We start from the raw sequence: 23,352 nt of genomic DNA on the forward strand, positions 1-23,352 counted from the left end.
TTTAAAATAAATTTAATATCTTGCTTAATTGAAAGCTATGCCGAAAAACTGACCTTTGAAGGCTTGTACTACAGGGGATACACATTTCAGGTAAAATAACAACTATATTGTACAATTTTATATAAAAAACAATTGGTACTAATTGATAATAATTTATAATAAGTATTTATAGAGCTACTTGGCCTAAGGTTTGACCAAGAAAGTCACCTGATCTTTTATCAATTCATTATGATTGTTATCATGCAGTTATCATGATTGTTATCAGTGATAAGCGCGCTAAAAACCGGCAAAATAGCGCAAAAGATAGAAAACATAATACATTGCGAAACAAAAAGAGATGAAACTAGTGGAGATGGAAATTATCGTTATAAATATAAAAATTAACATTACCTTACCTACATATAGTTTCACACCATTAGATGTGTCAAAGGAGTACGACAACTGTCACTGTGACAGTAAAATCTTATCAAATATTCCTGTCACAGACGTCTAAAGGTGGGAAACTAGGTAATGTAATGTTAATTTATACGTTTATAACGACCATTTCCACCTCCAATAGTTTCATCTCTTTTTGTTTCGCAATTTATTATGTTTTTCATCTTTTGTGCTATTTTGCCGGTTAGTAGCGCGCTCATCACTGTATATTTATCGGTCTTCTCGATGTTATTTTATATTATTACCTAATTTATTTATAAAACTCAATAGACTTGAAGACCTATGGCTAAAAATATTTACTATTACAACTACCTACTCTTTAAACTCACTAAACTACATTTAATCCTTAATTTTTTATAAATCTTCATTCTTTCGGTCCTTCCATTATTTTCTTGTTCTACCATTCCTATTTTTATGCTTTTCGTGAGATTAGCATTTTCAGCATTCTTTCCTTTCTTATTATTTCGATAGTTTTCAGTTTTTATATAGGTAGGTACATACATAATTCTCAAATTTCTTTATTATTTATAATTTTCTATTATTTTTAGAGTACTAAGTACGACTATTTTTTTATAATGTCAGAATGCCAGCGTGCTCCAGCTCCTTTTTGCCAAAAACTACAGCAAAAATTTTCTTATTATGAGACTGAAGATATATGCGAACTTGTTTCAAAACCTATAAAATCCAAGGTGGCAATAATCGGAGAAAAATTTAAACTGCAATATGCTGCGAGTTATGTAAGTAAGTTTACGAAAACAGAAAATATATCAGAACTATTGTGTAGATGTAGAACATTAGTTTGTTAAAATAAAGAAAAAATCAATAATGTATATTAGGGTGGGTCGAAAAATAATAATTTTGCCTTTGGTCTATATAAGTAAAATGCAAAGTAAAATAAAGTTATATTATATTGAATCCCCAACTAGCGCATCACATTTAAAATTTAGTTTTTTTTCAGAAATCAAGACATTTTTCAATTATTTTTACAATCTTTAGCCAATAATATTTGAACGTGCTATAGTGAAAACTGTTTAGTTAGTAGTTTAAAAAATAGGAAATAAATTTGAAACAGACAATATCTTTTAATTTGCGGTAGCGCAAAATACTCAAAAATTGTTAAAATCCACATATTAGCACCTTAAACGAAGGTGTGGTCTAGTATGTTGTGTTGGGTGATATTAGCACAATCCATTTTTTGTTCTTTTATTTTACACTCCATTTAATTGGAATATAATTATTATAGTGTGTTTAAAGTTATAAAGGATATAAATAAAACAACTTATAATTTTAATAACATGTTTAATTGAAACAAAAAAGAAAGCAAATTATAGCCAAACAATGTCAACAAATTAAATGAAATTTTGACATTAGAAGGAGTTTTTTACTCATTATTTCTGAGTGGGTACGTTGAAGCTGCGCTTGCTGTCAAACTTTGGCATCGAAGCTCTGGATGATACGGCAGATTTTATGAAACCATCTCATTACTTAGCACCGACGACTTTTTTAGATGCTTCAGTCATTAACTTGACGCAGCGTTCCACGGCTTGAGTATTATATAGAAATTTTCCAAAGTTCCAATCCTCGGGTGTTTCACCAGCAGTGACTTTAGCCCAAACTTCATCAGAGACTCTCCGTAATAGTGATGGTGGTGTAATTTCAGTGGTGTTCCAATCAAATAATTCAGTAGAGTCAGTCGCATGAAAGGTGATTTTTGAAGGTCGAAAAACCCTAACTGTTTCTGTAGCTAACATCCTTGCTTTGATTATTCTTCGGAATCCTAATTCTCTTATGTATTTCCTTTCATCCACTATTATCCTCAGTAGCAAATTTTCTGGGTGGAAAAAAATGCATTTCTTTGGATTACAGGATCAACTACTTTAATCAAATTCTCTGGTAGAAATCTGGTTGAATGATAGCCTCAAAAACGTGTTCAGGTCCATCTGTTATGTATTTGCTGCACTTTATTTTGAACCATACAGGCATTATGAACCTAAAGATTGTAAAAATAATAATTGAAAAATCTCTTAATTTCTGAAAAAATCTAAATTTTAAGTATGATGCGCTAGCTGGGGGTTCAATATATAATTTTATTTTACTTTGCATTTTACTTATATACCCAAAGGCAAGTTTTCCGCGGTATAGCGATTAAAAATTAAACATTATTGTTTTTAGACCCACCCTAATGTATATATAGGCTTAATTACACACACACCGATGTTGGACGGTCGATTTTCTACCGGCCGACGGCCGTCCAAATCACAATAGTGAACCACATGGGAGAACAAAGGATATACAAACGACGTTAATATATAAGGTATCCCAAAAGTAGCGGAACGGTCGAATATTTCGCGAATTGAACATCGGATCGAAAAACTGAAAAATCACAATTCGAAAAATGTCTCGAATAAAAGTTGCTTACTTTTACATAAGGAATCTAAATCTGCAATAAAAAATGGAGGTTTATATTTAAGATTTCAAAGTTACTCCACACCCCTCCTCCAGGGGGTGGAGTGGGGGATCATGTTTAGTGTCATTCGATAGATTTTTGAAAAATATTTAATACGTATTTTTCAGTTTTTCGATCCGATGTTCATTTCGAGAAATATTTGACCGTTCCGCTACATTTGGGACATCCTATATATAATGTGGCTTATGACAAGGAGATATCTAGAAGGAATATTCAGAGGCACGGTGTTAAAAAACACAGGTATTACAAAATTTAAGCTAAATCATATAGGCCTGGATCCCGCGTACCAAAAAAAGTTGATTAATAGCAAGCTGAAAATTTGTTAATAGCTTTACGGTGTCTAGTCGGACAAACTTTGATGTACGGGAACACTGGAAGTTTTAATTATTGTAAAGGAGTTTAAAAATTTGGAAGGTCAGATTACGAAAACGCTCCATGTATTTTGTCGAACAGAACTTCCAATTTATTTGTTACCCTTTCATTAAGCTCTCATGCAAAAATCAGACTGCTATTTATCACCTGTCATAATTCCTGTCATTTGACATGTTCTTCATGTTCCACTCATTAAAATGCCCAGTTGGTGATAAATACCAGTCTGATTTTTGCACGAGAGCTTAATGAAAGGGTAACAAATAAATTGGAAATTCTGTCCGACAAAATACATGGAACGTTTTCGTAATCTGACGTTCCAAATTTTTAACCTGTTCCACAATTAAAACTTCCCCTGTTCCAGTGTTCCCATACATCAAACCATGTCCGACTAGACACCGTTAAGCTTTTAACAAGTTTGCAGCTTGCTATTAATCAACTTTTTTTAGTACGCGGTATCCAGGCCTATTATGGAGGATAAAGAAAAATTTTGTTTAGAATTCATTATTATTCAATAACCTCGTGTCACGACAACAATGTAACAGATTGTTTGACCGGTAAAAATCCGGTGAGCCTGCAAATATCGGCTACCAGTAAAATATCGACCGATTTTATACTGGCCGTCCAAAATCGGTGTGTGTGCAAATAGCGTAAGTCATCATCAGCTTCTTTACTCGTCATTATTTCTAATGGCATTACCTACTCCACATCTTTATATCCGGGATCATATATGTAATATCCATATGAATAATATTCGCAGACATATCGGGTCTAAGTCTTTGAGTAGGTATATCTTCTTTGATTTTCCTCTCCGTCTCGTTCTATGAACTACTCAGTTGAGGAATTGCCTAAAACTTTAGAATTGAATTTTGAAGCGATTTCTCGAATTAAGTCTACTTCTTCTTGGCTGGCTTTACAACTCGGATGAGTCTTTGCCGCATCCACTATAGCCATCTATCTACTACGACCTTGCGCTTCCTTTCCATTGTTGTACCCCAATCCTAGATAAATCGGCTTCAACATCACCCTTCCATCTTTTTCTGGGACGGCCTACAAAAATTCTACCGTCTGGTCTCTCAAAAAATATTGTCTTCAACACTATTTCTTACTCAGATCTTACTACACGACTTGTCCATCTTATCTGGGCCCTGATTCTAATTCAAATTTCGACTCAAAACAGGTCGCAATCAATATGGCGACGTTGAAATGCGACTTTGCGGTCCTTGTGGATTTCAGTTGAACTAACTAACGGACGTCATGAAATTTCGATAGGTCGCAATGAATTTCGAGTCCTCAAAAGTGGTTGAAATTACAATTTCGAGTCGAAATTATTGTGACACGGACATGAATGAATGGCCGAAAGCGATGTTAGGTTTAGTTTAGGAGATGTGTTTTGTTTGTTTCTTTCAAGGAAAACTAAAGCAAAAGGTATTAATATCGCTGGGTTTTATGGAAATTTGCTGGTTTTGGAGGAATTAGATAGAATAGTATTAAATTAAAAATATAATAATTGAGAATGTCCACAACGTGAATTATCAACTCAATGAACGTTAACTCAACTCACTTATCAACTCAATGAAAAATGAAAATTAATATAAAACAAGGAAAATTATGTACCAGCTATTTTATTGCTGGACATGCTGGAATCAAATCTTAAGATTTCATATATTAGTAATATAGCTATGCAAAGTCCGCAGAAAGTGTGCTATTTGGTTTATAAACAAATTAGCGCTCCGAAATCTTTTTTTCAATTATTGCTCTGCAACTCAAAAGATTTTAACTTTAAACCAAAAACACTCATATAAAATTCACTGTATTTAAATTCTGCACATAGATATTTTTTTCTGATTTCCTTCCTCGGAAATTTTCCTTGGAAAATTCGGGTTTTCAAAAGAAAATCTTTAATTTTCAACTAAAATTTTAGGGAAGTAATTATTCATCAATAATTAAATAACTTGGTGATATCTAAATCTTTTTTATTATAAGTGTCTTAAAGATATGAAAATTTATATGTACAAACAGGACCGGAATAAAAAGGTAATGGTTCAAAGATTGAAATCCTGTTGTTTATAATTCTGTCGCAAATGCCGGTCAAATTTGACCGGTTATACCTGAAACCACTCTTCCCAATTCAATTTTTTTTTCTACGAAAAGGGCACAGAAGCCGTGCCCTTTTCAATAGCGGTAACTTAATTTAATTTAATCTAATATTTTCTGAGGGATTATATTTGTTTATAAGCCAAAAAATTGTTTCTTTATAACATTCCTGAGACCGCTCAAATTGTCCAATTTCAATTCTGTAAAGTACGTTGCATAGGTATGGTGCTTTTTTATACGAAAATCATAGTTATTCTGGTGTATCATAATCTTTCTGGTTATTATATCGACTGAAATTTTTTAATTAACATTTTAATTATTGCTAAACTATTGGTTAGATTGACGCCGGCCTTCTGATATATAATCTATCTACTATAAAAAATCTTTCATGTCACCAATTTATTTAATTATTGATAAATAATTACTTCCCTAAAATTTTAATTGAAAATTGCAGATTTTCTGGGAAAACCCAGATTTTCGGAGGAAATTTTTTGTTGAAGGAAATCGGAAAAAAAACTTTGTGCAGAACTAAATTACGGTGAATTTTTATTTGAGTGTTTTTGGTTTAAAGGAAAAATCTTAGGAGTTACAGAGCACTAATTGAAAAAAAGAAGATTTAGGAGTGCTAATTTGTTTATAAATAAATTAACACACTTTCTGCGGACTTGTCATACCCCATATTACTAATATTATGCAATCTTAAGATTCGACTTTAGCAATAAAATAGCTGGTAAATAACTTTTCCCAAAAATGACATTTATTTTTATCGATAATTTGCCCAGACTATGGGGCCAACCCAAATTCTGAGCAGTGTCAAAATGATAACGTTAATATCCCCAGTTGGAACTAATATCGAAATGAATACGAATCGCTATAAATTTCGACTGCCATGGCGGAGTCGAAATTAAATTGCGACCTCGAAATAAATTAGAATTAGGCCCCTGGTTAGCTTTTATATGTCTGACGATGTTTCTATAGTACCATACAGTCATTAATTCAGCATTACGGCACTCTTTTATTTACGTTGTTCAGTTTTCACATTTCTTTTCACCATACTGAAGACACTAAATATTAATGAAAACATTCGTACCTATATTCCTCAAATACTTCTTATTGACAGTTGGTACCGTTTACCAGTATTTTAGGACCTGCGACACGATTTCAGATATAAGAAATATGGAATTTGCCGAAAATAAACTATTTGGACCGCAAATACACTTTTGGCCTATGATAAAAAATTCGATCTTGGCTGCACCCTTTGGGGAAATAATAAGGCGTTTAAATCAAGCAGGAATTTTCTCTAATTGGTAATGTATATATTATAATATACACTGCATTTAGTTTTCAATTGGATATACCGACTTAAATTGGCAACACTGCCGGCGTCCCACATACTACACAAAAAAGCAAGTTCATTAGCAGAACCGAATTCAAAATTATTCTGCACATTATATTTGAAGCATTATTTGGTTAATAACGTCATTTTTGGTGGTAAAAAAATATATTAATTTGTCTGGACTAAATGTGGTATCGGCTTGAATCTGTTGATGGATGATAGAAATATGGAGCCAATTTTACTCAACGATACTATAGTGAAATTAAAAAGCAATGTTGCAGACTTTAGCGCTATCTTGACTTTGGTATATCTAATTAAAAAGTAAACGCTCTGTATGTACACATTTTTTCCGCTTTTCGATCTATTAAGGATTATATAATATATTAACATTTTTTCTAGGAAACATAGAGAAATAGAATACTTCGAAGCGTTGAAAGTGAAGAAAAAATCCCACCAGAATATAAAAATATTTGTCCTTCAAGATATGTATCCACCACTAGTACTACTTTTAATAGGGCTTAGTGTGGCTGCAATGATATTTGTTAAAGAGAAACTGTGTAAAACAGAATTACAGTAAAACTTGAATGATTGGAAACTAACGAGAAATTTATGGAGACGTGTAATTAGAAAAAATAACAGAACTCATATAAAAAATTATTTTTATTTTTTCAGTCAATATACAGGATTTTGGACACATAAATTGAAAAGGTTTAATTAATAATGTACTTAAAACTTATAGATGGCTATTTTTCATTTTACATACATATAATATCTATATTTTTCTACAGATTAAAATTTCTTAATTGATATTAGGTTAAAAACATTCAATGTATATAGTATTAAAGTCCTCAAGTATCTTGAAATATTCTTCGCTTAAATTTTCTCCCCGCTTATTAACTCATAATTGTGTAGATATTATGACAATATGCCAATAAATTCCGATTTCTTAATTTCTTCTTCATATGCAGGCGTTCCCTCACTCCAACTGCAATAAAGTTCCTATGGCAGATTGCTACAGATCGCTTAAGTGTCCATCCACAGTTACTGACTTCTTATAAGGAACATTAATTTGTTTTTTAAATTTGTCCCAAATTCTCTACTGTATACTTAATCTTTTATCGTTTTTATATACTGCGAGGCATAAGTTAAGGATATAAAAAATTATGATCATTTTCATAGTTGATTTTTTCGTGAACAGATTAACGGATTTCGCTAATATTTTTTATTATTTTAGATTTTTCTTTAGTATTTAAACAAGCTTTGCAAAGGTTTACTCAAACTCCTTTTTTGTACTTATACCGGGTGGAAGAAAAGCAATGTTTTTCTTATGTAAAGTTTGACACAATCTGTAAAGAGGACGAGGTACAAATATGAATATAGTATTTTTAATACAAACGCGATATTACGTAGGTAAAAATTTTTGACGTAAGAGAACTGTCAAATCATTAGAATGTGACTTTTCACTAGTGCCATGTTTATTATAAACATGGCAATAATGAACAGTCACATTCTAATGTTTTGACAGTTCTCTTACGTCAAAAATTTTGACCTACGTAATATCTCTTTTGTAGTAAAAATACTATACCTATACATCGGAATCGTATTGTAGTCTTATGTTTTGTGAACATTTTGTATTTGAATTTCCCTGATATCTTTAGAAACAAAGAAAATAGACGGTTTTGTAGTTTAACATGTTTTTTAACAGAAATAAAAGTTTGAAACACCCTGTAGAGAGGAAAAATTACAAAGGATGGTATACATCAAAATTATGTTGTAGTCTCGTATTTTGTGAACATTTTTTATTTTTTTAGTTTCTCTGATATCTTTAATAACAAAGAAACTAGACGGTTTTACTCTTTAATATGTCAAAAATTAATAAACATTTTCAATTTCGTTGCAACACGAAACTGAAACTGGTTATTCATTTTTGATTTACGTGTTCACTCTAATTGGAGTACGAAGGGAACCATTCTCGTTGGAACTTTACCGCGCTGAGCAAATGGGACGTGAATTATAAATTGTAAAATTTCCTTATCTTCTTTAGTCTCAGCATTCATTATGGTTTGCAATTTTAGAAGCCTCGGAGGTGTAACCAGAGAAGGTTCCCATTGTTTTCAATCTGGTGGGATGTAGAGTAATATTTTTGGTATGTACTATTTTATGAGCTATTAGATTGAAAACTTAGTCTTTCTTTAATATGTGATTTAACTGACAACAAGCGATATGTGGGGAGGCCATCTCTTATTATAGCACCAAGATGGAATTATTTCCTATATACAGTGGGAAAGGAACAGAGTGTTCAAGAAAAAAATATGTGTAATGTACCTCTCGCTATTTAAAAAGCCTCCACGTAGACACCAAATCCGTACTTACTCTCAAGGAAATTCCACCACAAAACATCACAAAGCCTCCATTTAACAATCTCGTCTCTCTTATGTTGCGCTGCGCAAAAGGCTTACCTGGTCGACAAAATAAATAGGTGTCGGTAAGAACTATTTACGTTATGTACCTTTCTGTTTTTACAGTTTTTTAACTGTTATTTTTTATTGTTAATTTAGTTTTGTTTCAGTTGAAACACATGTTAAAGAGTAAAACCACATACATATTTCCTTTGTTTCTAAAGATATCGGGGACATTCAAAAACAAAATATTCACAAAGCATAAGACTATAATACGATTCCGATGTATACTCACATTATTTGTACCTTGTCCTCCCTACAGGGTGTCTCAAGCTTAACATAAGAAAAACATTTCTTTTCTTCTACCCGGTATAACTACAAAAATGAAATTTGAGTAAACATTTGTAGTCCAGGAACCCAAGCATTTCACCTCACAATTTTTACAGAATGGATCGATTTGCTTGAAAATTTGAGAATAAGTAGTGGATAGTTCAAGGATCAAAATCTATATGATGCCGAAAGGCGCTTTTACCATGGGGTCGGTTGCCACCCCAACTTAGGGGTGGAAATTTTTTATTATATTTTGACTGCAAAAGTTGATAAAAACATTCATTCTAAGCAAAAAATGTTCTATACAATTTTTTGATAAAATTAATACTTTTCGATTTATTCGCTATCGAAAGTGTTAGTTTTATATAGAAAAAATCAATGTTTTTCAATATATACTCATTTACCATTCATTCAATTTTTGCCGTAGAAAAAATTTTTTTATACCAAGTTCTTGGGAATTAAATAACCTACAATTTCATATAAAAACATTTTTTCGTATATCTGATGCTAATCTTTCTATTTTGAGTATTAGTTTCTAGTAAATAAGAAATCTTTTTACCAAACTACAAAAAGTCGTTATTCGCTTTTAACTCTAGTTTTTTTTAAAACTAATCATTCTAAGCCAGTCAAACTTTTAAAATCTATTAATAATACATAAATAAAGAAGAATTAATAAGGCCAATGACTAAAAGCAAAGCTAACTTACATTATTATGCTTCCAATTGGATTTATTTTTTTTTTGAAAAAAATATATTGATTTTTTAACCGTAACCTTTTTAATTTTTATCTTAGAAAGTTTGTTAAAAAATAATTTTGTAGGTTTTTACACGATCTATAAGACTATTAATACCAAATCCTTTTAAAATCCTCAGTCATAAAAAGTGGTGACTTTGAAAGGGTTGGTAAAGGTGATTTTTGCATGTTATTACAAGTTTTAATTGTCAATAGCTCACTCAATTTTTACCATAGAGAAAATTTTTGCAAACCAAGTTCTTGGGAATTAAATAAGCTACAATTTTATATTTAAATATTTTTTTGTATCTCTGATGATAATCTTTCTATTCTGAAGAAATTGAATTTTTTACCAAACTTCAAAAATTCAATATTTGCTTTTTACTCCATTTTTTTTAAAACTAATCAGTCTAAACCAGTTAAACTTCTAGAACCTATTAATAATACATAAGTAAAGAAGACGACATAAGGTCAAGGACTAATTTTAATCAGGGTGGTGATTAGGGGTTTGCTTTCGATCACTTTTTCGCTGAAAAATATAGGGTCTGATATTCTTTTCATTATAAGGCACCTAATTTTTGAGCTAAAGACTTTATTTTATTTCTGAAGATAGATATTTTTAAATACTTCAAATTAGTTTAAACAAGTGATCCTCGAAAAATCCATAGTTTTCCCGTCTTTTGACTTTGAAACTACAATATTTAGCATTTGCCGAAGAAGACCTAACATTTAATAAAGTATAGTTCGATTACTATTGGTCTTAAAGAAAATTAAAAAAAACGGTTTTGTTGATTTTTTCAAAAGGTACATTTTTGTTAAGCAAAGTTGTTTTGATAAAACAAAAACTTTTTGAGTTATTTACAGAAAACTGATTAAAAACATTAATTTTTTTAATATAAAACTAACACTTTCGAGAGCGAATAAATAGAAAACTATTAATTTTATCAAAAAAATGTATAGAACATTTTTTGCTTAGAATGAATGTTTTTACCAACTTCTGCGGTCAAAATATAATAAAAAATTTTCACCCCCGATATGGAGTGGCAACCACCCCCATGGTAAAAGCGCCTTTTGGCATCATATAGATTTTGATCCTTGGACTATCCACTATTTATTCTCAAATTTTCAAGCAAATCGATCCATTCTGTAAAAATTGCGAGGTTTTGTCCTATTTTAAGCTTCATTACTTGGACTATTGCCAATTATGATGTTTTGAAAGTAGCAGTTCTGTTTCCTCGCAATTTTTAGCAATTTGTTTATTTTTGTGTGACAAAAGTTGATGTATATCTCTTTCTATGTCTAATCCTTCTTTCTTATTTTAAGTTCATTTTGAGGTCAGTATTTCTAATTCTCTCTTAAAGCGATTCTGGAATCTTCTTCTCCTCTCTAGAACTATAACCAGAGGTGAACCTTCGCTGACTTATCAATTTGTCTTCACTTACAACAACGGTCCCTCATTAGTTCTTCTGCTTGTTCAATATTTAAAGCGCGTAAATGTGCTGCATTATTATCTTTTCACTGCATCCTCGGTCTCCATAGCAGTCGCTTTCCTTTCGGTTTCTCTTCCCTGGCCAGCTTTACGAAACTCTGATCTTGTTTTTTGATATGGCTCACCCACAGTGGCGGGTTTAACGGGTGGCGTACCTGGCGGCCGCCAGGGGCCCCACGCCTCCAGGGGGGCCCGAAATCGCGATAGAAAGCTACATTTAAAAATGAAAAACTGCCAGAACAGAAAAAAATCTGCAAACTGTTTTCTGTATCAAAATCGAAATTGATTACTGGTTTCCAGAACTGGAAAACGATTATCGTTACGTTATCGGACCACGAACTTTCAAAGGAGCACATGGCAGCTATCTGCACTTTATATAAAAGAACTTCAAATTTTAACAGAGTTGATACTCAGTTATTATTGAGAAAAGAAAATGAGGTAAACTACTGGAAGAAAGTCTTACAGCGGGTTATATCCACAATAAAACTGTTAAGTAGTTTGGGGATTGCGTTCAGAGGGCATAACGAAGGAAAGGATTCCACAAGAAAAGGGAATTATTTAACATGCTTAGAATACCTAAGTGAGTATGACGACTTCTTGAAATTGCACCTACAAAAATACGGCAATAAAGGACGAGGAAACGTGAATTATCTGTCTCACAATGTTTGTGATGAATTTATCACCATTATTGGTAGAAAAGTCACAGCACACATAATTGATGAAATTAAGGCTGCAAATTATTATGGGATCATCGTTGACTCTACACCTGATGTTTCGCATATAGATCAATTGACATTTGTCATAAGATATGTTACGTCCAATGGTGACATCAAAGAGAGATTTGTCGGATTTATACCAATAGAAGGGCATACAAGTTCATATTTGGAACAACAAATATTGGATATGTTGGAAAAATTGGGAATAGATATTAAAAACTGTCGGGGGCAATCGTTTGACAATGCTGCCAATAAGTCAGGAAAATACTCGGGACTTCAGGCGCGAATTTCAGAGATGAATTTGAAAAAGTACAAGAAGATGCAACTGATTTGTCAGGCCTGACATTTGAAGAAGACGGACAAAGTCGACGAACTCTTAAGAGAAAAACTTTTCATGACGAAGTGAAAGGAGGTGAACACGAATTTGGAAAGAAGGAAAATTTCCTTGTAAATTCATTTTACGTTATATGTGACAACACCAAGGCAGAGTTAGCTCGGAGAAATCAGACATACGATGCAAACCTAAAGCATTTTATGGTATTTTTTGATAAAGCATTGTCAGACGAATCAAAAACATCCGCAGTAAATTCTCTGAAAGAAATTTACAAGAACGATATTGATGTGTCCAACTTCGAAGACGAATTAAACCAATTTCTACTCTTCCTGCAGGAAAATAACGAGTTAATGACCACCGCAAAAGATATGTACCGAGCTGCCAAAGAAATGTCATCGACTTTTCCTAATATTGAGACAATTTTAAAAATATTTTTAACGATACCAATTTCGAACGCATCAGGCGAGAGATCTTTTTCTGTACTAAAAAGAGTAAAAAACTATTTAAGAAGTTCGATGGGGGAGGAACGTTTAAATAATATGGCTATATTGTATATAGAACAAGATATATTGGATAAAATTGAGACCGACAAAATAATTGATGAATTTTCAAAAGAAAAAGTAAGGCGTAAATTCATTTGAAATGCGTATGTATATTCAGGGAAAGGGTATGTACTTATATATTATATAACAATAGTAATTATTAAGTCATATGTACATACTACCTACTGTAAATGTTTTTTTTTTCAGAATAAACATAATTTTGTTTCGTTCAAAATAGCATGCGTGTATTATTATTTAAACCACCTACTAACGACTGCTAGTTGCAGACAAATTGGTTACTGGCAAGTTAAAAGATCCATAAAATCGTTATCGTTAAGGCTATTCGCTTTTGTCGAAGGGCCCCGAAATTTTTCCCGCCAGGGACCCCAATCGTCTTAATACGCCACTGCTCACCCATTTTAATCTTTTGCCTATATTCTTCATTATCATTCTTCCAACTCTCAGTTGTTTCTCTCTCTGTATTGCTGCGTGTGATGTTGAAAAAAGTGTTGAAAATAATTGCAAAAATGTATAGAAATTGTAAAAAGTTGTATTGCTGTGTGAAAAAACCAATAATAAAGATTATACTGCCAATATGCGTAGGTTTCTTGCAGTTTACCTTCTACACTCGGTTCACTGAACCCACTGTCCCAACTGTCTAGTAAATAAGAAATCTGCAATATTAACACCTTGGCTGCGTTACGAGACAAATAGACCTGGTATTACACTGGTTGGCTAAGTCAACTGTGTCGTAACACACTGTGGCAAAGGTTCACTACGGAACATATAATATGCCTCATAACGCATTCAATGTTATTTTATAAATATCTCTCAACGCAGCCAAGGTGTTAATATAGGTATGGCTATTAAAAGCCAGAGGTAGAAATTGTTGTATTGTATGCGTTTACGACAATGAAGCTTTCAAAATAGGCTCAAACTAATTGAAAGGACTATATGAATATTTAGGTTTACAATAATAACTCTAAAAAAATATTTCCAAGCTCAGTGAATCCACCACACAAATTTACAGCAAATTAGTACGTTCTTTAAAGGTAAAATATTGCAAAACCTTTAAATTTTAAAGAACCGCTTGGATTGACATGAAATTTGGCATACACATAGCTAACAAGTCAAAGAAAAAAGTGATATTGTTCCGATGTGTGTTTTTGCCCTAGGGGTGAGTTTCATCCCCCTTTTGGGGGTGAAAAATATATGTTCGAAATAAGTCCGGAAATGGATAAAATGACTAATTCTAAGTAACTTTTGTTCTATAAAGTTTTTTCACCAAGTTAATACTTTTCGAGTTATTTGCGAGTGAATGTGTTAATTTTTCTACAAAATTACCACGTTTTCAGACGGTTTTTCGCAAATAACTCAAAAAGTAAGTATTTAGTCGAAAAAAAAATTCCTATCAAAAATATAGCACGTAAAAAAGTGAAAAACATGGTGTATATATTAGGTCACTATACCTAGTAGAAGCAGAGTTATAGCTAATGAAAAAAGGTTCATATTCGTCAAATTAAAAATCGAATATTTTAGCGTGCCATAACCAAAAATCGAAGCACTGTTTTGAAAAAAACTCATTTTACCTTTTTTAAAGCTTTTAAAAAATGCTTATTTTTGTTTAAAAAAAAAAAAATTAGCATCAAAAGTAAACAAGTTACGCTCAAATTAAAGTTGGTCCCTTTTTTGGCAAGAAATTGCACAAGAAATCGGAAATTTGGCAAGAAATGCCTAATAAGCATTTCAAATGAACTTAATTGTTACCACTTCACAAGTTTTTTACTCGCGTCTGTATTGATCATATGATCTGTAAGTTTCATCGGTTAAAAGTCCTTATTTTTGAAAGAGCTGTAGTTAAAAAGGCTTGAACGAGTCAATTATCACAGTGTATGCAAATTTAGAAACACCGAATCTTAACCAATTTTTGTCTTATAGAAAAACAAAAATATAAAAAATATTCAGAAAAGTAAAGCTAACTTTTTTATTGTTTAAGATTTTTGGTATCTCTAACAATTTTTAAGTTATTTTGAAAAAAAAAGATTTTTTAAAAATTAAAATTTTTAAAAATTTCACTTTAAAACCAATTTTTTTTTAATAAGCACTTTGAATCGATGAAACTTACAGATCATATAAACACAACATAAGTGAAGTAACTTGTGAAGCGGTAACGATTAATTTCATTTAAGTTGCTAATTGGGGGTGATCTTCCTGATTTTTTTTGCCAAAACAAAAGGGACCAACTTTATTTTGAGCGTAACTTGCTTACATTTGGTGCTAGAAAATATTTTTATAGAAACAGAAATAAAGCTTTTTTTAAACACTTTAAAAAAGTTGTAATGTGTTTTCCCCAAGAATGCTTCATTATTTGGATATTTCACATTGAATTATTCTATTTGGAATTTTTCGAATATAAACCTATTTTTCGTTAGCTATAACTCTGCTTTTGCTAGGTATAGAGACCTAATATATACACCAATTTTTTTCACTTTTTTATAGGCTATAGTTTTGCTAAGAATATTTTTTCGACAAAATGCTTACGTTTTGAGTTATTTGTAAAAAACCGTCTAAAAACGTGGTTATTTTGTTGAAAAATGAACATACTCACTTGAAAATAACTCGAAAAGTATTAGGGAGTTTTTGTGCACACAAATATGTAAACGTAACGTATCTTTTTGACATATACGCTTGCGCATTAATGGTTGAACTCCCGTATCACGATACGTATTACCTAAAGTCACACGCTCTGATAAGTACGTTCAGACGCATCCCTATCGAGACGAAAGTTACCGAATGCACAAGCGGATCTTACCCGATTACGGCGATTACCTACCGAATCAACATTTCATCAGAGTATCAGAGGATTGCCCGTGTATAAACATTTAAGGTTATATTCATTTAGTCTATTTGAGTAAAATTATTCTGTTTGTTATTGGAAATTGGAACTTCATAATTTAAAATTTGATTGTTTTTTAAGTTGTCTATTAATAAAGCAAAACAAACAAATCTTGTATTTACGAAATACAGTGATCACCACAATAACTAGATAAACAAATGACCTAATTTCAGTAAAATTTTCAAATAAATATGAAGAAACTATTTACATTATACTGGAATTCTCATGTAGGTACAATAATTTACGACTAAAAAGTAGGTATAAACAAAAATAAAAAATTTAAAACTAAGGAAAAATAATATTTTTATATTTAAATAGAAGCAATTTCCATTTAACCATACAATTTCATCATTCACCTTTACCTTTTTTTATATTTGTATATTAATTGTATCTATCTTGTGTAGGTAAACATTGTTTTAAGTTTTTAATGTCAACGGAATTTAAAAATGACTTTACGTTACGTTAGGCAGTTACAAAAACCAAATCATTAATACGGTACGTTAGTGCTTTACGTATAGGGAGATACGTTACGTTAGGTAGTTACAATGATTTGGTGAAAAAAGTCTTTTTGATGAAAGAACAAGTTACTTAAAATTAGTCAGTTTATCCATTTCGGGACTTATCTTGGACATATATTTTTTCACCCCCGAGATGGGGTGAAAGTCACCCCCAGGGCAAAATCACACATCAGCACCATATCATTTTTTTTTCTTTGACATGTTAGCTATGCGTATGGCAAATTTCATGTCAATCCAAGCGGTTCTTTAAAACCTACAGCACAAACCGTGAAAGAATGTACTTAATGTAAAAATCATTCACAGATCCTTGCGAATTTTAGGATAAATTAATATTAATTTATTCACAAAAAGACAATTAAAATTTTGGCGAGAGCGTTTTGGCAGTCGAAAATTTGGCGAGAGCGCTAGTTTATATTAGCGAACCTTCATCGCGACTTTAAAATAAAGTTACCCCCACCCCACCTCCACGGGGTGGAGTGGAGAGTCGTGTTTGATGTTATTCGATAGGTTCTTGAGAAATATTAAACACATAATTTTTGGTTTTTAATTTGAAAGTGTATTTCTCGAGATATTAGACCGTTTCTATAATTTACCTACCTATGGTATCACGATATGTTTTTTCCGATTATAGCGTCATCTATCCACAATTAAAAAAAAAGTCTCGAATAAAAGTTGCTTATTTTTATGTAAGCAATCCAAATCTGCAATAGCAAATGAGGGTTTCTATTTAAGATTTTAAAGTTACCCCCACCCCACCTCCAGGGAGTGGACTGGGGGAAGTGTTTAGTGTCATCCGATGAATTTTAGAAAAATATTAAACACGTATTTTTCAGTTTTTCGATCCAATCTTCATTTAACAAAGTATTCGTTCGTCCCGCGAATTATTCGATCGTCCCAGGCGATGAGTTCTACCCTGGGAACTAGGTACCTCGGAGACCATTTCCGTCATAAAAGTCGTGTTCAGTGACCTCCAAAACCCCCAAGTATAAAAATTGAACTCATTTCCGTCAATATTTCCTGAGTTCTAAATTTTTCATTTTCCATCTCTTCGAGATGCACTTAGAAAATGCATTTTCTTATGCACAAAAATTTTTGCCGGAGATCAATTTAGTTCACAAAATTGCCTGACACTCTCTCGTATCGAATGCAAAAAGTTGCATGACGATTCATCTTACTGCACAAAATTCCTAGGTTTTGGGCTTTTTAGTGCTTCCTTGCTTCGTCTAATAATACATGTCAATTTTATATAAGTTTAAAAAAAATATTTTTATAAACAAATATTACTATATTAGCGTTGAATTTGAAATGAATTCTGTCCTGACAGATTGAATCATTCTGCCTGCCGACTCAACTCCGTACCATGATCAAAACTGTTTAATGTGTTTTTTGTAAGGTCTTTAATGTGCCGTTTGCTAAATGTTTTTTCAACAATTATTTAAGTTTTTTAATTTCTGGGAAAGAATTTGTAATTTTTTCACCAATGACTTTGTAAGCCGAAAGTGCTCAGCTAAGAATTCAATATTTTTCATACTTTAAATACTTATCTATTCCCTTTCACTAATTTGTCATAAGTGTGTACAAACACATATCAGTCTTTTTCAATTGTTAAAAGATATAACGAATAACGAGAAATGATAGATGGGGTCAGTAAGAAATGTAAGGAAGGTTTTATATTTATCAGTAGAAGTGGATTGGATTATAAGGTATTATGTATTAAAAACAATTTATAATCTGTAATTTATTTTTTATTTTCAATGAAATACATTATAGTGTAGGAAACAGAAGTTGAATCTCTCAAAATGGACACAAGTCCGGTTTTTTTCTGGTATATCAAGGAGTGCTAATTCTGCCGTCCTACGAAAGAAGGCAGTATCTCCGCAAATGTAAGTTTCGAGATAATGCAGATTTTAATCAACAAGGCTGAGCCACCATGAAAATATTTATGATTTTGGAATTGTTTAACTGCGTTGTAGTTCTTTTTCATATCATTGAATACGTTTATTTTTTTATAAGATATTTTTATAAATTTTAATGAAAATGGCCGTTACTGCTTTTACACAAGGTATGTTATTACAACCTTGCTTAAAAGCAGTCAAGCAGTTGCTAGATTAAAAAGCAGTATCTCCATTTTTTTCTGTAGAAGATACTGCCTTTGGGCTTGTATAAGATACATACTGCCTTTTAACTAAGTAATACCTAACAGCAAGTTGAGTTACTGCAATTTTAATAGTCTACCAGACCCAGGATTGAAGGCTTACTGCTTTCTAACTTTGTTAGGTATATTAATAATTGTATAAGAACCCATATAAAAGAGCAAACTCGAAAATTGTAAAAATTGGAGATACTGCCTTCTTGCTTAGGACGGCAGAATTATGAGACTAACTTTTTCTTAAAAAAATCGCCCCGGAACCCCCCTTTTCATCCCTTTAAAGGAGGTAATTTGTGGTTTTTGCGAAACGTAGCCCTTCCTGTAATTTTTGCAAAAAATTTACTTAATAGTAAAATGAAGAGAATTATATTTTCTACTATTTATTTCCCAACAGCATACGTCTATCACCCACCGTTTAGCGGGGGTGACGCCCGAAAGTTGATAAGTTTTTAAAAAAGAAGTTTTTAAAAAAATTATTTTTCCCTAACTGTAATGGAAATCAAGAAGACACCCTGCGGCAATTAATCACAAATAAGTGGCTGATTTTTTGGAATAGGTTTGATTTAAGGGCAATTGCTCATTTTTTAATTACAGAGTGTTACATTTTAAAAAACCCCTTTTTATACCATCTGAACCGCTTATGCTAGGGTAAAAAAACTTTCAGCGATTACCGATGTACAAATATTATTTAGAAATTTGTATAATGCGGCCCCATATTTTTCCCGGAACCACCCCAAAAAAAGGAGAATTAATAAAGAAAATAATCAAAAATTAATTTCGGGTCACCACCGTGGCTTTAGGATGCAAAGAAAGTAAAATAGGCATAGGTCACAATGTGTTGCAGACAGTGTGTTCTTTTATTTTCCATAAGTACGTTATCAATAAAATGAATATGTGGCGAAAAAAAAAAACAAAAACTGGAGCCCGCCAAAGCGCCATATGAAAAAAATGCATAGGACCTTATTTATAGAGAAAATAGTGGTATTTAATTATGTATAAGTTTTGTTTCAAAAAAATGCAAAGCTAATGAGAAAATCGTAAAACATGCTCGCCAACGGATAGGGGTAGTTTCTGCAGTTTATTTTCAAGGATAGGGTTAGTTTCCGCAGGGATGTTGCAATAACCATATATATTTATGTAAGACCCTATTAATGCAGCGTATTATGCCCATATGGGTCAAAAAGCAAAAAAAAAATTTTTTTCAACCTCCATTTTATTTTTTTTGGCTACAGGGGTTGCATCAAGAAATCGCTTTTGGTGTCCCATGTATGGGTAATAAGAACGTGCACAAAATGATATATGAAGCATTTTAATATAGGGCATGGTGTGTGAAGGATTCCAAGAAAATCACTTTCTTTATTATTTCTCCTTTTTTTGGGTGGTTCCGGGGAAAAAATGGGGGTGCATTATACAAATTTGTAAACAACACTAGTACATGGATAATCGCTGAAAGTTTTTTTACTCTAGCATAAGCGGTTCAGATGGTATAAAAAGGAGCTTTTTAAAATGTAACACCCTGTAATTAAAAAATGGGCAATTGCCCTTAAATGAAACCTATACCAAAAAATCAGCCACTTATTTGTGATTAATTGCCGCAGGGTTTCTTCTTGATTTCTATTACAGTTAGGGAAAAATATTTTTTTTAAAACATCTTTTTTTAAAACTTGTCAACTTTGGGGTGCCACCCCTGCTAAAGGTGGGGGATAGAAATATGCTGTCGGGAAATAAATATTAGGAAATATAGTCCTCTTCATTTTACTATTAACTAAATTTTTTGCAAAACGTACAGGAATGGCTACGTTTCGCAAATACCACAAATTACCCGCTTTAAAGGGATGAAAAGGGGGGTTCCGAGGCGAAATTTTTTAAGAAAATGTTGGTCTCATAATAAGCACCCCTTGATATATCAGAAAAAATAAAGACCGGATTTGTGTCCATTTTGCGATGTTCAACCTGTTTCTTACACTAATAATAATGAAACAAAATGCTTAAAGCTAAAAGTATCAAACTATTTCTCAAAATATTATAGTTCGTAATAAACGGTTTAAAATCTATTTATATAAAATATATGCATGACTACAAAATTTACGAGAAATATTTGATAAACTGTGCCCTCTTAAATGCCATTTTATAAAAATACACATAATTCAGTCATAATGAGTATATTCTAAGCATAGTGTAGGTAATGTACTGTGCGTTTAAGTCAAATGAGTTTCCATTTTACAATACATTCAGATTTTATTTGGCTCTATTTTGTTTTCATTTCTGCTTGCCCAATCTAACGTTTAGGAACAAAAAGTTTCTTACTAGGGCTTTTCAACGTTTTCTCATTTGTTGCAGGCACTTGTCATATGGCATACAATACTAATATATCTACGCCATACGTTATTGGTAGGTATATACCAATTATGCATACCAAAGATGTATGACGTATATATATTAATATTATATCACATATGACAAGTGCTTGAAACAAATGAAAAGCGTCGAAAAGCCCCCTTGATAAATGATGACAAGTAAGTCCCCATATGTCACTTTCATTAAAGAAAGTGACAGGTAATAAAAGTTGTTACATTCCTGAAAGAGTTGTCACCTGTCGATTGTCAAAACAGTATTACATATCAGTATTAAATATGAGTACATATCCCTCTTTGTCTATCCCTCTCTATACTCTACTAATTTTAAGACTTCCGACTTACTATACATCAATAACACAGTTTAATGCAAACGAATCAGTTAATTCAATCTCGAATTTTGATGGTTCTAATTTTGCAATCCACTCCTGAGACAAAATTTGTAATGCGCGACTATTACAATCACGGCAAACGTAGAATGCCGTTAACTGTCGTTCATCTGCGCAAAGGACTAAAATTTTTGATGCGCTGTCACCAAAATTTAACATAGAGAAAGTATTTTCGCGGATTGACCCTATTGACTCGTTAGCATTATACTGTGTCAATAATAAACTAATGTCAAATAAATCCTGAATGGAAGTTAAAATCAGGATGTAAATGTTCGTATTACTGTAAAATCTTCTAAAAAAATATGATATGAGCAATGGTGAATAAACAATTCCATTGAGCGTACACATATATAAATTTCTATAATTATTTATTTAAGCTACAAAATAGTTTCTTAAGCAACGTTGTGATGACATCTGCACTTAATAAGGCCACTTTATCACAGGCGATATTTTATTTTGTATTCTCTTTTTAGATAGAAAGGATATAAAAGACAAAAGAACGCAAACGTGATAAAAAAAGATAATACAAAACAAGAATTATAGGCGTAACATTTTAATATATGTACATCATCTCTTACATATATAATTATATTGCATCTAAATCAAATATGCAAACTACCTGTTGCAAAACAATTTTTTATGCTCACATTTTCTCAATAGATGAAGTGTTGGCAATAACAATGGAGCAAACCTCAGCAGCTTGGTATGGTTATTTCATACACCAATGTTAATCAAAACCTTGATAGAAAATTTTTACAATAGTGATACCGGCTATGCTCTATGCAAGTGAAAACTGGACGATTTTGGAAAAATATAAGAGAAAGATAAAATGCAATGGAGATGACACACAAGGATAGTTGGAAAGACCAAACGGGATAGATTAACCAACGAGACTATTAGGATAACGGCGCACCAAGAACCAATAATGAATAACATAGCAAAGAGACAAATGAACTGCTATGGGAATTTAATGAGGACGCAACTTAACAGAATTACAAAATTAAAATAGCTAGACCAAATCCGACACCCTGATAGAGTCAAAGGAAGGGGAGAAAGAAAGAAATACAGAAAAATAATTTAGTCGTTTTTATCATAAGAGACCACATACTGCTTCTTCTTCTTCTTCTTCTTCAGTGCCTTATCCGGTCCGGATGTTGGCGATCATCAAGGCTATCATTGTTTTGTTGACTGCTCTGCGAAACAGCTCCGCGGAGGTTATCCCAAACCATTGTCGGAGGTTTTTCAACCACGAGATACGACGGCGTCCCGGTCCTCTCCTGCCAAATACTTTGCCCTGCATGACGAGTTGAAGAACTCGATATTTTTCTCCGTTCCGCATCACGTGGCCAAGGTACTCAAGCTTACGTTGTTTTACTAAATTAAGCACTTCTTTTTCTTTTGTCATGCGCTGTAGGACCTCAATGTTGGTGACATGGTCCACATAAGATATTTTTAGTATCCTCCTGTAGATCCACATCTCGAAGGCTTCAATCCGCTTTTCAGTGGCTTGCGTCAGTGTCCAGGCTTCAACTCCATACAGTAGCACTGGAAGAACGTAGCACCTCACTATCCGCATCTTGGTTCCCAAACTGAGATCACTGCAGCACAGCAAGGATCTCAGCTTCATAAATGTAGACCGTGCCATTTCAATTCTGGATCTAATGTCTTGAGCGTGGTCCCATTGAGAGTTGAGGGTAGTTCCGAGGTAAGTGAATCTGTCGACTCTCTGGATCTCTTCGCTATCTGCCATTAGTGCCCCGGGATCTAAATTTACACGGCTGACAACCATGAATTTAGTTT

The 23,352-nt window shown here is 32.4% G+C and overlaps 2 protein-coding genes across 2 annotated transcripts in view; one reads left to right on the forward strand and one right to left on the reverse strand.

The window, feature by feature from the left end:
- Positions 1–23,352, reverse strand: part of LOC114340305 (guanine nucleotide-binding protein G(o) subunit alpha) — a 127,429-nt gene that overhangs the window by 19,588 nt on the left and 84,489 nt on the right. The gene's annotated exons all lie outside the window — the stretch shown is intronic.
- Positions 6,512–8,003, forward strand: LOC114340303 (uncharacterized). The gene is made up of 2 exons (XM_028291041.2): positions 6,512–6,675; positions 7,104–8,003. The coding sequence occupies exons 1-2, from the start codon at positions 6,545–6,547 to the stop codon at positions 7,279–7,281; spliced, it is 309 nt and encodes a 102-aa protein (XP_028146842.2). The 5' UTR covers positions 6,512–6,544; the 3' UTR covers positions 7,282–8,003.

This window comes from Diabrotica virgifera, chromosome 1 (assembly GCF_917563875.1).
Source record: "Diabrotica virgifera virgifera chromosome 1, PGI_DIABVI_V3a".
NCBI classification, from domain to species: domain Eukaryota; kingdom Metazoa; phylum Arthropoda; class Insecta; order Coleoptera; family Chrysomelidae; genus Diabrotica; species Diabrotica virgifera.

What these genes read in the sequence shown, in the direction of transcription:
- LOC114340303 (XM_028291041.2), top strand. Translation starts at nt 6,545, where the DNA reads ATGGAATTTGCCGAAAATAAACTATTTGGACCGCAAATACACTTTTGG. An exon ending in GCAGGAATTTTCTCTAATTG is followed by an intron (nt 6,676 to 7,103) that starts GTAATGTATATA and finishes CATTTTTTCTAG; the next exon opens with GAAACATAGAGAAATAGAAT.